The following is a 12,506-nucleotide window of genomic DNA, read 5'->3' as shown; positions in this document are numbered from 1 at the left end:
AGGGGGTGGAGCCGGGCTTCTGCCGATCCGGATCGATGCTCCCATGTTGACAAGACGAGACCCGGGGTCCTCTGCAAGACACCTCACTTTTATAGCAGCTTTCCTCTTATGCAAATTTATACCAGATTCAAACTTTGTGTCTGTGTCCATTGGTTCTTTGTGCTGCTTTCTTTTGAGTGTTGTCCCAATGCTGCAAAGAGGGTGTTTCCAAAAGAAGGTGCTTGCTTCTAACCCCGGAGGCCGTCGGTATGTCTGCTTGTCTTTAATGAGCCCACTTGACACGTTTTATTGTCCTTGGGTCTGGCTCCCAGCCCCTCTCCAACAGTTGAGGCTGTCTGGAGGTGCTGCCTTCCATGCCTTGCTCATCCACACCTCATTCATTCAACAGGACAATTGATTAAGAGTGGGGGGGGGAGAGCTCTTGTTCTACTGCTAGCAAACAGAATTTTTTTTTCTATCTTATTCTATCCTTAGGGGCTATAATATTATACCAAGGGCAATGCAAAGTTTCTAAATGAGGCTTTGATACAAAGTTCCATGAAAACAGAGGTCACATGTGGGTAGACCCACCACAAGGTTATATGAAGAGGCACAATGTAAAGTCATATGAAAATTATCAGAGATTTATCTACAAAAGCCCCATTGAAAGTCTATGCCAGGGTTCCCTTCCTGGCCACCTCCCGGCTTGCCATCCCTTCTGGTATTTCAGAAGGGCCAGCCCCGCTCATGGCGGCTGTATAACTGCTTGTGTAACTGGGTATAAGACCCACGCTCAGCACGGGGAAGCAGCTGGTAAAATGCTTTGCCATCCCCATCCACAAACACTGTTAGGCATTGTGCTGCTTTCTCATCAGCCCACTCAGCCCACAGAGAGCAGCCACTCAGTCTGTCACGTGCTCGCAGATCCCGGCCTCGTCTGCACGACCAGGAAATTTCTTCTCAGGCAAAAGTGCTTTTGCTATCTTGCTGCCCCTGCCACCTATTGTAGCACTTGCTTGTCGAATCACAGTGGTTTATTGTAGGGTTACCATACGTCCGGATTTTCCCGGACATGTCCGGCTTTTGGGGGTTCAAATCCCCGTCCGGGGGGAAATCCCCAAAAGCCGGGCATGTCTGGGAAAATCGGGAGGTCAGCCGGGCCCGCGGGGAGCCGGGCCGGCGGGGAGCCGGGTCAGCCGGGCCCGCGAGGAGCTGGGCCGGCGGGGAGCCGGTCAGCCGGGCCGGCGGGGAGCCGGGTCGGCCGGGCCCGCGGGGAGCCGGGCCCGCGGGGAGCCGGGCCGGAGGGGAGCCGGGTCGGCCGGGCCCGCGGGGAGCCGGGCCGGCGGGGAGCCGGGTCAGCCGGGCCGGCGGGGAGCCGGGCCCGCAGGGAGCCGGGTCAGCCAGGCCGGCGGGGAGCCGGGTCGGCCGGGCCCGCGGGAGCCGGGCCGGCGGGGAGCCGGGTCGGCCGGGCCCGCGGGGAGCCGGGCCAGCGGGGAGCCGGGTCGGCCGGGCCCGCGGGGAGCCGGGCCGGCAGGGAGCCGGGTCGGCCGGGCCCGCGGGGAGCCGGGCCGGCGGGGAGCCGGGTCAGCCGGGCCGGCGGGGAGCTGGGCCCGCGGGGAGCCGGGTCAGCCAGACCGGCGGGGAGCCGGGTCGGCCGGGCCCGCGGGAGCCGGGCCGGCGGGGAGCCGGGTCGGCCGGGCCCGCGGGGAGCCGGGCCAGCGGGGAGCCGGGTCGGCCGGGCCCGCGGGGAGCCGGGCCAGCGGGGAGCCGGGTCGGCCGGGCCCGCGGGGAGCCGGGCCGGCAGGGAGCCGGGTCGGCCGGGCCCGCGGGGAGCCGGGCCGGCGGGGAGCCGGGTCAGCCGGGCCGGCGGGGAGCTGGGCCCGCGGGGAGCCGGGTCAGCCAGACCGGCGGGGAGCCGGGTCGGCCGGGCCCGCGGGGAGCCGGGCCGGCGGGGAGCCGGGTCGGCCGGGCGCGCGGGGAGCCAGGCCGGCGGGGAGCCGGGTCAGCCGGGCCGGCGGGGAGCCGGGCCCGCGGGGAGCTGGGTCAGCCAGGCCCGCGGGGAGCCGGGTCGGCCGGGCCCGCGGGGAGCCGGGCCGGCGGGGAGCCGGGTCGGCCGGGCCCGCGGGGAGCCGGGCCCGCGGGGAGCCGGGTCGGCCGGGCCGGCGGGGAGCCGGTCAGCCGGGCCGGTGGGGAGCCGGGCCCGCGGGGAGCCAGTCAGCCGGGCCCGCGGGAGCCAGTAGTGCTGGGCGGGCCGGGGGTGGTCGGCCGGGGCCGGCACCCCAGGGCCCGAGCCGACCCAGGCTGGAAACGCCGGGGGGCCAGCCTGGGCCGCGCCTCCTCCCCCCACACCCCACTTACCTGCTTCAGGCTTCCTGCGAATCAAATATTCGCGGGAAGCAGGGGAGGGGGCGGAGACTTTGGGGAGGGGGCGGGGTTGGGCGGGGGGTGTGGGCGGGGCTGGGGGCGGGGCCGGGGGCCGTGGAGTGTCCTCCATTTGGAGGCACAAAATATGGTAACCCTATTTATTGGGTCACCGCAAGTACCAACACACAGGCAGGGCTGAACTTCCTGCTAACGCCTCCCCACCCCAGCTCAGCTCAACAACATCATGACGGACTAGACAACAGCTTAACACTAAGATAAAGCTACAGCACTGATACTGGGGGCGGTGCTGTCTGCACTGATCGTTGCAGTTGCCTGGGGAGAGGCAAAAAGGACAGTGGCAGCAATTGTGAGGTTGTACTGGGCCTGGTGACTGCATGCTCAGCAGATGGCAGCGGGTAGGGGAGGGGGGACATCTCCACCCAGCTTGCCTGTTAGTGTGCATGGTCCTCATCTGGGCTCAGGCTGCAACTGGTCTGTTGCTCCCCTTCCCTCCCAGCTGTCGGGCTCTGCACAGGAACAGCTCTGCACAGGAACAGTGCCAGGAGCCAGCACCTGCTCCCGTCAGTGAGGATACCCCAAAATGTTGAGTAGTCTCATGTCAGGGCGCATCACCCGACGTAGGACCGTAGCACCTCCATTATGGATCAGAACAGAGTCTGTCTAGTCCAGGGTCCTGTCTCTGACAGTGGCCAGCACCAACTGCATTAGAGGAATGGAATAACCTGTCCTTAGGGGAGGTTACTTCCTAGCCCTTCTCGGTTCGAGGTTGACTTATGCTGTGACATGTGAGGATTTATATCAGGACCATCTAGAGTCAGTGGTCTCAGAGAGCTATCCCAGAATCATGGTTAGAATGGTTTCCCAGCTACACAGAACTTTCATAAATCTAGTATTTAATGGGTCAATATTAAGAACATTTGCAATATATACTTTGTATAACTACCGTATAAACCCGGCTAAGTCGACTGAGCTCCAAACGCTGGGGTACTTCTATTTTAATTCACAGAAAGATATCATTTCAATCTTGGAGTGATGTGTTTACAGCCTGAGATATATTCCAACAAATTAAGATGCTCATCAATTCAGAGTTATATTCAATGTTAAACCCTATGGGGGTTCGAAGTTTAACTTCACAGTAAAAATGTGTGTCTAGAAAATCAAATAAAGTTTGAAATTTAATTTCAACTAACAAATTGGATTCCTTCAATTTCTTATGCAAAATATATCACATGCCACTTTCTATAGATTCCTGCCATCAGTTATACAACAATTAGGCAATACATGGAAAAATAAACTAATGTGGCCATCAGAAATAATAAACTAATAAGCTAATGTTGCCATTAGAAGATTTTGTTAAGAAGGTCAGTAATAAAGAATGCCTAGCGAACAATATATACCAGTGGCTTCACTGTATGCCATGCTGACTGATAAGAGAGGAAAGAGCTATGTAGGTAGCTAACGGGATTGGTAGGAAATATGGCAGAACATCAAACTGATATTCAGGTAATTATCTCTATGATTGTTCCCGAACAATCTGTTAAACGGATTTGCCTGGAAAGCACAGCCTTTATATACAACCAGCTGAGCTAGCCATAACACAGGAAATGCTACCAACCATCAGCTAAACAACCCCAAATCACAGAAATGCAGGAGTAATATATGCCAAGGTCTTTAAATACAGAAATCTTCCCCTCTCCAAAAGTTCATACACTGAAATTAACAGGTGAACTCAGTCATTCAGTGAAAATAAAAAGCGTACGGACATGTCTAATTCGCGGGGAAACATACTCAGAAAAAGAATTCCACCAAACCTCCAGTTTACTCCGAAAGATAGACAGCACAGCCATGAGGAACAAACATCTTTATATCAGCAACAAAATGAAAACAAATGCACCCAGATTTGGTGTCACATAGTGGCAGTAATGCAGCTGTGCTATAACATGTATTATACATGCTGTCATTATATTTGCAGTCACATTTGTAACTACTATCCACTGATCTGGTGATCATGCACTGACCCTTCCCTGTGTTGAAATTTGAAAAGAAAGCAGTAGCTAAATGCATAAAGCAGTACGCTAGTATGTTTGCATTCCTCTGTTCTACTGACAGTACTATTGATTTCTGTATTCATTTAAAAGTTGTGTTCCTTGTATTTTTATTTGTTGCTGCATTATTTTGAAAAATGAATAAGGAATTTTTTAACAAAAGAAAAACCGCGAGTGCAAACCAGTGCAGTGCTGTGCTTCTGAGTGTGCAGCCTGAAACAATAGCTCTTCTGGTTTGATTCCCAGCTGTTAGCTCAACAGTGATGATGGGGCTGGCTGAACAAAGACTCCCCCACTTTCTGTCTTGTTCCAGTTTCACGGCTTCATTCTTCATTAAACCTTTTCGCTCTATGTCATTCTTCACCATGTCTATCCTATGCATCCTTGGCTTTCCTCTATTTCTAGTTCCTTGCACTCTGATATGATCACCATGTATCGTATCCTTCCAGGTCCATTCTTGACACGTGTACAAACCATCACAGTCTTCTTGAAGCTTCGGAAACAGCAGTATTTCTTGCCCTTTTCTTACCTCTTCATTTTTATTTTCTTCAGTCTTGAATTCACAGTATTCCCCTCAGCTACTTCATCTCTGCAGTCAAAGTCTTTCGTTCATCAGCTTTCCTCATACTCCAACATTGTGACTTGTGCAGCCGTGTTGGCATGACAGCTGTATCATATAGATTGATTTTCAGTTTTATCTAAATAGCTTTAGCCCTCCAGATCTGGCAGAGGTTTCTGAAGACAGTAGTGGCTAGTCGCATTCTTCTTTTGATGTCCTCTTCACAATACTAGTCCTCCAAGGTATGCACATTTTCCCACCTATTCTAGTTCTTTGTCTCCGAGTTTGATCTTTACCTTTTCCTCTTGTCTCCCAGTTGCTTCCATTTTTGTCTTCCCATGCAGGTATTCAATCCGAATGCTTTTCCAGGGAACTTGGTGAGTTATTCTCTGTACATCTGCCTTGGTCAATGCTGTGGGATCAATATTATCTGTGAATCTAAGGCTACACACTGTCCTACCACATAATATGACTCCTCCCATTTCATCTCTTTGTGCTACAGTCATTACTGCTTCCAGTACCAAGTTGAAAAAATCGGATGATAGTGCGCATCCTTGTCTCACTCCGATGGTCATCCTGAACCATTCCATCAACTTCTTGTCTACTTTCACTGCACTCATCAACTTGCTGTAGATGTTTTCTATCAGCTTGATCAGTTTTTCGGAGATGCCATACATTCTCATAACTTGCCAGAAACCTTTCTGCCAAATGCTACCAAAAGCCTGTTTGAAGTCTATAAAGTAACAGGTGCATTTGTGTTCTATGGACTTCTCCAGGATCTGTCATATCACAAATAGCTGATCTATGGTACTTCGTTCTAGTCTAATACCTCTGCCAGTGCTGCTTCCATGTACTTTTTCCTTCTCCTCTACAACAGCTTGGTGAATGCTTTTCTGGCACACTCAATAAGCCAATTCCTCAGTAGTTCTTGCACTTACTCGTGTATCCTTGTTTATAGGTTGGTACTATTATTACTTTTCCCCATTCACACGGCACTTGCTCTTCTCTGTAAATCCCGTTGAACAGCTTGTGCATTGCCTTGACCTTGTATTCCTGCTTGCAGCAGCTCTGGGGTTACACTGTCACTTCCCAGTGCCTTTTACTTATTCAAACTTTCTCCTGAGATCTTTACTACTTCTTCTAAGAATTCTGACATCTGCTCTCCCTCATTCATGCTGGAAAGCTTCTCCAGCATTGCATAGTAGAACTCTGCAAAATATTCTGTCCCTCGCCCATTCATTGCTTGTTCATCCTCAGTTGTTTGTTTTGTCTTTCACTGCTGACATCTTCAACTCCTAGGTCCCACTCAGTTCTTTTATCTTATGCTACAACCCATGTCACATTTCTTTTGACATATTCTTCTACACCTTTACAGTGTGTGCTTATCCAGTCATTCCTGTCTCTCTTTGCTTTTTGTTTTCACTCTCTGCCACTCTATTGTACTCGGCTCTTAGACTTTTGTCCTCCTTTTTATTTCAGTTTCCTGTGCTTGTCACTTGGCTGCAACACTTCATCTGTTATCCACCTCGCTTGCTTTGGTTTGGCCTTGTACCCAACACTTGTTCAGCCATTCTCATAACCCCATTTTTTTTACACTGTTCCACGTCTCTTCCATGTCCATTTCTTCTTTCACCAGAGATGTGGTATTTTTATGCCAAGCTTTGTTGTATTCTTTCCTGATATCTGGTTCTTTCAATTTGTCCATGTCATAGAGCTCAGCTCTTGGCACTTTTGCTTTCAGCCTCAATCTCATTGATGGCGGCACTAACTTCTGATCTGATCTGATATCAGCTGCAAACAACCTGCACAACAGCACACTTGATTTCCATCTGTGACTCCCAAGTACAAAGTCTGTCATGTTCTCCGTTTGCCCATCAGCTGATATCTATGTCCAATTCCTCGAAGGCTTTCTTTTTTTAAATGGCATCTTCGTTATAGCAGGTTGTTGGTTAAGCAGAAATTTAGTAGCTTCGCTCCTCTTTCACTTTTGAAAAAATATCTCTGAGAGGTGTGAACTGCCCACTTTTCAGCTCAGTTGCATGTTAACTCTGAAACTTAAAGATGACAATGACAGTGTCATCATTATCTGTTTCTTTGTTGACCATTTTAGCAGAAACAGACACCTAATTTCCTTATCCCACAACCCCACAATAAATAACACAGAGGCTGCTATGCTGGTTGCATTGTTCATTGTAATATTTCATTTAATAAAAACTTCTTTTAAATAACTTTTTAAAAATTTAGCTGAAGCTGCTGCAGAATATATAAAATTTCTACGCTAGAATCCAGGGGGCTTGCCACAGAATTTAGGTCCAGCTCCCTGCAGGGTACAGCAGAGTCTTGTTCAATCTTATTTAATGTAACTGTTGATGTCCTAATTATTCCCAGAAGCAATGATCCTTTTTTGAAGAGTTCTAAACTCATGGCCACAAAGATATCTTGTGGCAGTGAGTTCCATAGGTTGATTGAATGTTGTGTTGGAAAAGCATTTCTGTTTATCAGTTTTAAATATGCTGCGTGTCAAGTTATTTGAATAGCTCCTTGCTCTGTATTTTGAGATAGGGTAAACAGGAGCTCCTGATTTACCTTCTTTGTGTGATTTATTATTTGGTAGCATTATTATTTATTATTTCTTTTCTAATCATGTCCTTTTTATACATCTCCTCTTTAAAGGACACAGTCCACACCTTTTCAGTCTCTCCTCATACAATACCCTTTCCCAGCCTCTAACCAGTTTCACCATCCATTTCAGAACCCCTTCTATTTCTGTTGGATCATTGTTTGAGATGGGGTGACCAGAACTGAATATAATATTCCCGATGCATGTGTCCCATTGGTTTGTTTAAGGGCATTATAATATTATTTTCTCTCATTCTTTAAACATACTAACTTTTTTTAAAATTTCCTCTGCCACTGTGCTGCCCGTTCCCCTCGCGCAGTCAGCACTGTTCATCATAGCCCCAGTCTAGGCCTCTTCTGTACTGAAATATCCGGGGGAATCCCTTCCCAGCGTGTCACTGACTGAACAAATAACCCTCTGTGCTCTCCCCTTCCCCATCGCAGCCATGGTGGAGCTGGATGGCGATGACATCAGAATCTCGTCCCGAGGGAAGATCGCTGAGCGAGACATTGTCCAGGTAAAAGCAACATGTTCCTAGCTCAGCACTTTCCTTCCCCTTCATTTCATTTAGTTCATGTCAGAAACCACCCCAGAGCCTTCCATGCCTCCCCAGCATGCCCAGGGTTCAGGCAGGCTCAGGTTTTCCACTCCAAGAGCAGGCCTGTCCTAGGGCAGCAGGAGTTTGCTGAACCATGACAGTGTTTGAGATCAGAGAAGTGGCCGCAGCACATCTGAGGATCTGGCACACTTAACACAGCCTGCCTTGGCCTTCGATAATATGAGATGAATGGGGAAGGATTTCAGTGGAGACTCTGGAGAAGGGTAGAACAATTATCAAGCACCAAAAAAACACCATGTTTCAGCTACCTATCGGCTTGGATAGGGAAAAACCCCTAGACCCTCATTTCCATACCAGGTCTCAGTGTGCTTCTCTAATCTGTACATGCTAGAACTAACGCTTCCTGGCTCCCCCTTCTCAGAATCTTTTCTTTCCAAAACCATCAAATCCACTCATCCAGTGTGGCTCTAACTTCACACCACACTGTAGCCATCAACCCACTACAGTTCCATAGGACAGATGCAAAGCAGGCTGGCTAGTGGAAACATAGGACAGCCCTAAGAAGGCCAGGTAGGACATCTGGCCCCCCACATCCGATGTGTTGCTGACGGTCTGCATAGGAGCAGTGTCCCCCATCTCCATTTGAAAATCTCTCCGCTCTTCGTATGTCTGACACGTTTTCCTTCTCTCCCAGTTTGTTCCATTCCGGGATTACATCGACCGCACCGGGAACCACGTCCTGAGCATGGCCCGCTTGGCCAAAGATGTCCTGGCTGAGATCCCAGACCAGTTCATTTCTTACATGAAGGGACGTGGCATCAAGCCAAACCCAGCGCCCCCTGCGTACACCCCAACCAGCCCCACCCTTCAGACGCAGATCTGATGAGCAGGAGGGAAGAGGAGCGAGGTAAAAACCCAAGGCCTCTTGTGTCCATTGTTTACTCTCTCTCTAGCTGGATACCAAGGCAATCAGAGCTTCCAGTGAGATGCCTCCATGGACTGTTTCTCCACACTTGGCTGTAGGCAGATAGACGGTGAAGCTGTTGAGTTCCGACACTGCTCATCCTCATGTGTCAGTGGAAGGATTTGTGGGACTCAGCCACAAAGGACGTGTGGGGTGGGGTGGGGGGAGTTTTTAAAAGGACAAGCCCAGCAACTGACAAGCTTCTTCTCTGGGAGGGGGATGGAGGGGAAAGGAGGGGGATGTGAGTTGTCACTCCCACCAGACAGTGGAGTGGAGTCCCACGTCACCTGTTTTTCTTTGGGTTCTCGGCAGATCCGCTGTTCCACCAAGTCCCCCAGCCTCTTTCTACTCCCCTTTCCAAACGAGTCTGAGTATTTTATAGCCCATGTACAGTCCACCTGCTGTCTCCAGTCTGCTGAAATTTCTCCTCATCTCCTTGCTGTTCGCTGGCTTGGCTTATATATCAGCTTGGCAGATTTTTGGTTGGCTTCAGACATCAGGTATCTGCGTTGTTTTCTCTGCTGTTGTTCTGGCTGCACCATTGTTCTGAGTTACTAATGCTCCATCTCCTATCAATCCGATTTGGCAAAGATCCACACGGCTTTTTTTTGGCTTTTGCCTATAACCGCATCATGCTTTTTAAGCCCTGTGTTTGATCTATGCAGAGAGCCCTTCCCATACCATTCTGGACCTTTTAACATTGAAGCCACATTGTCGTGTGTCATGGAGCTGCTCTGACTACGAGGGGAGGACGCATTAGTTTGACCTTTAGTACATATGCATTTTGTGGCTGCTCCCGACACCAAAATTAAAGCTGAACCTCATCACCCCTGGTCGACTCACAAGCTATACGTGCATTAACGCCTGGAGAATTCTGCTCCTGGGGCTAAGTGAAAGCGTGTCCCTTTGCTGTAACTCCCAGGGTAACAGGGTGACACTTTGGTAGGGTTTGAACGTCCCTCCTTCTTTTGCTACTTTTTATAATGAGGGCTGCAGGACTGTTGGCGGCTACGAAAAGCTCTAAAAAGGCTAGGGAACAAAGTAGGTGAATGTAGCTCTAAAACATCAGCGAGCTCGTCTCAGCCGGTCCCTAGACATTCTGCTGCCCTTGGTGCCCCTCAGTGGGGCTGCCTTTTTAAAAAACAAGTTTGGTTCCATGTTTCTGGCTCCCTGGTGAGACCAGGGCTGACACACACACCCCGTGTCTAATGGAAATGAGGTGGCTAGGAGACCTCTATATAATCAAACTCCAAGGATATCCTCATTCTCCAGCTACATTCCTTGTGTAACAGTAGCCGGGTAACTGGCTAGGCAATTACCATGTGTGACTGCCCTGTGGATTCCCCTCCTTCCCCAGGATTAGCAATGGCCCAGTGGTTGATTAACAGAATGGAGCCCTAAGTGCTTTGTGTATTTTAGGAGATTCCTGCCGTGAGACACAGATTCCACAATACAAACTCCCAAGAGGACTAGGGGGGAAATGGAGCCCTAATTAAAGGTAGATGCAACCCAGCAACTTAGTGTTAGCGCTCAGGGTCCAGCAGCCCCATCACACTGCTCTCCTCTGCATGAGAGGTAGAACAAGGACAGGATCCAATCCAGGCTTATAGCTGCATAGTACTGGAGTGGGAGGAGACATGAGGAGCCAGTCACCTATCCCAGTGGGCACATGTCACCAGGAGCAGTTAGGCCCAGCTCCCCAAAGGGAGCCGAGTGTCACAGACCCTAGACAGTCACAGGAACCCCCTGCCATCTGCAATGCCTGGCTCAGGTGCCCTGGCTCCTATACAATGAATGGGGAGAGATCTGGGCCTTAGACTGGGACCCACAAAGCCAGCACTCTGGGCAGGAAGCCACTTGAGCTAGCCGGCAGGAGAAGCTGAGGAGGCGGGGGGAGGTGCTAAGCCCCTGGAGTTTGGCGTCTAAGTCCGGGCTGCAGGGAGCCGCCTGTCTCTGCTTGTCAGTCACCAACCAGGGCAAGGCAGGTGTTCAGCTGCCTAAGTCACGTGCGGGGCTGATCTGCTAGGGGAGCTCAGCAGCTGTCTAACTGCACACAAGACCTGGGAGGGGAAAGAAGGGGAGACTCTCAGAACCTTCAGCCTATTGGGCGGGGTTCTGACCCAGGATGGGAGAGCCCCACTGGTTCATGTTCCTCCCCCCCCAGCCTGATGAGGAGAAGGGTGATGCCCTAGCATTGCTCAGTCACCTCCAGAATTCAGCGTGGGGTTTTGGGGTGAATGGGAAAAGGCTGAGGCCAGTGAGTGGCTCTGTTGCTTTGGGAGTGCCAGGCCTCCTCGGAGTTGCTTGCCTGATGGCGGGGATCTTTGACCATGAACTTACTGAGCTCCGTTGTCCCAAACCGGGAGTGTGGGGGGGTCATGACCATGTGACCTACCCACAACCCCCTTTGCATCGGCAGCATGCAATGCTCCTTTGTGCAAGTGCCACTCAAATGAAGAAGCCCCAAAGAGCAGTCAGAGGGGGCGAGTGTGCCACTGCTGCCCAGCACTGCATGAGCGGGGCGCGCAGGCAGTGCTTGGCCGGCGGCTCTGTACTCGTTTCTGTCCATGTGTTGCTAGCGGGTGCCATAGACCCTGCAATGCCATGCCCCGTTCTGTACAAGTGTAGCTATTGGGTGATGCATGCCAGTGCAGTCCTGTGCCCAGTTCTGTAATGTGCTGCATGGCCGAGCTGTCCTCTTGCTCTGTGTCGGTGTGGATAGCAGATGGTGCACAGGAGGTGTGGACATGGGGCTGTGAAATCACACCTGTCAGATCAGGCACAAGCCCTATGCCCATGAGGGCAGCTAGCCCATGCTGCTGAAGGAGCATGAGTCTTCCAAGATGGGGTGTGTACGTTTCCACGGGAAGGGGGCCACTGTACAGTCTCTCCTCCAATCCAACTCTTCTTTACAAGCTACAGGAGGTGTCTCCAAGGTCTGAGAATTCGCAACTGCCCAGCATGTTACTGGGGAAGTTGGCTCCTTTCCTTCTTTCTCTTTCTCCTCCCTCCCACTCACTTGATTTTTTATTTGCATGGGTGGTGATCTTTCTAGACTGTACACTATTGTATTTTGTGTCGAATGTCTGACGTGAGCTGATTTGTATTGGATTGCCTTAAACTAAAATAAACTATGCTTTTTACTACAGCAATGAGCTTGCTCTGATTTCCTGCCCTCTGAGGGCCCCAGAAAGGTCACAGCACCATAAAATGGTGTCTCCATCACAGGAGATCTGACGAGCAAAAAGACAGAACTCAGGTCACCTCTGCACGCTGTTGGTACGGAGCTGGGCCTTACAGAAAATGATTCACTTGGGGAGTTACCTGCAGGGGTGGGTTTGAAGGACCATTTGCTTTTGCTCTGGCTCCTGCTCGCTCACTCTTTTAGGCTGACT

At 50.8% G+C, this 12,506-nt stretch overlaps 1 protein-coding gene across 3 annotated transcripts in view; it reads left to right on the top strand.

The window, feature by feature from the left end:
• LOC101950669 (copine-5) overlaps positions 1 to 12,259 on the top strand; it is a 181,410-nt gene extending 169,151 nt beyond the window's left edge. For all 3 annotated transcript variants that reach the window (XM_065592444.1, XM_042861853.2, XM_042861852.2), the window contains 2 exons: positions 8,032 to 8,105; positions 8,842 to 12,259. In XM_065592444.1, coding sequence (XP_065448516.1) covers positions 8,032 to 8,105; positions 8,842 to 9,030 — 263 coding nt within the window. In that variant the 3' untranslated portion in view covers positions 9,031 to 12,259. The remainder of the gene's footprint in view (positions 1 to 8,031; positions 8,106 to 8,841) is intronic.
• The last annotated feature ends 247 nt before the right edge of the window (positions 12,260 to 12,506 follow it).

Source organism: Chrysemys picta, chromosome 4 (genome assembly GCF_011386835.1).
Source record: "Chrysemys picta bellii isolate R12L10 chromosome 4, ASM1138683v2, whole genome shotgun sequence".
NCBI lineage: Eukaryota > Metazoa > Chordata > Testudines > Emydidae > Chrysemys > Chrysemys picta.
Note: the sequence above shows the minus strand (reverse complement) of the source record. Positions and strands in the feature narration are given on the sequence as shown.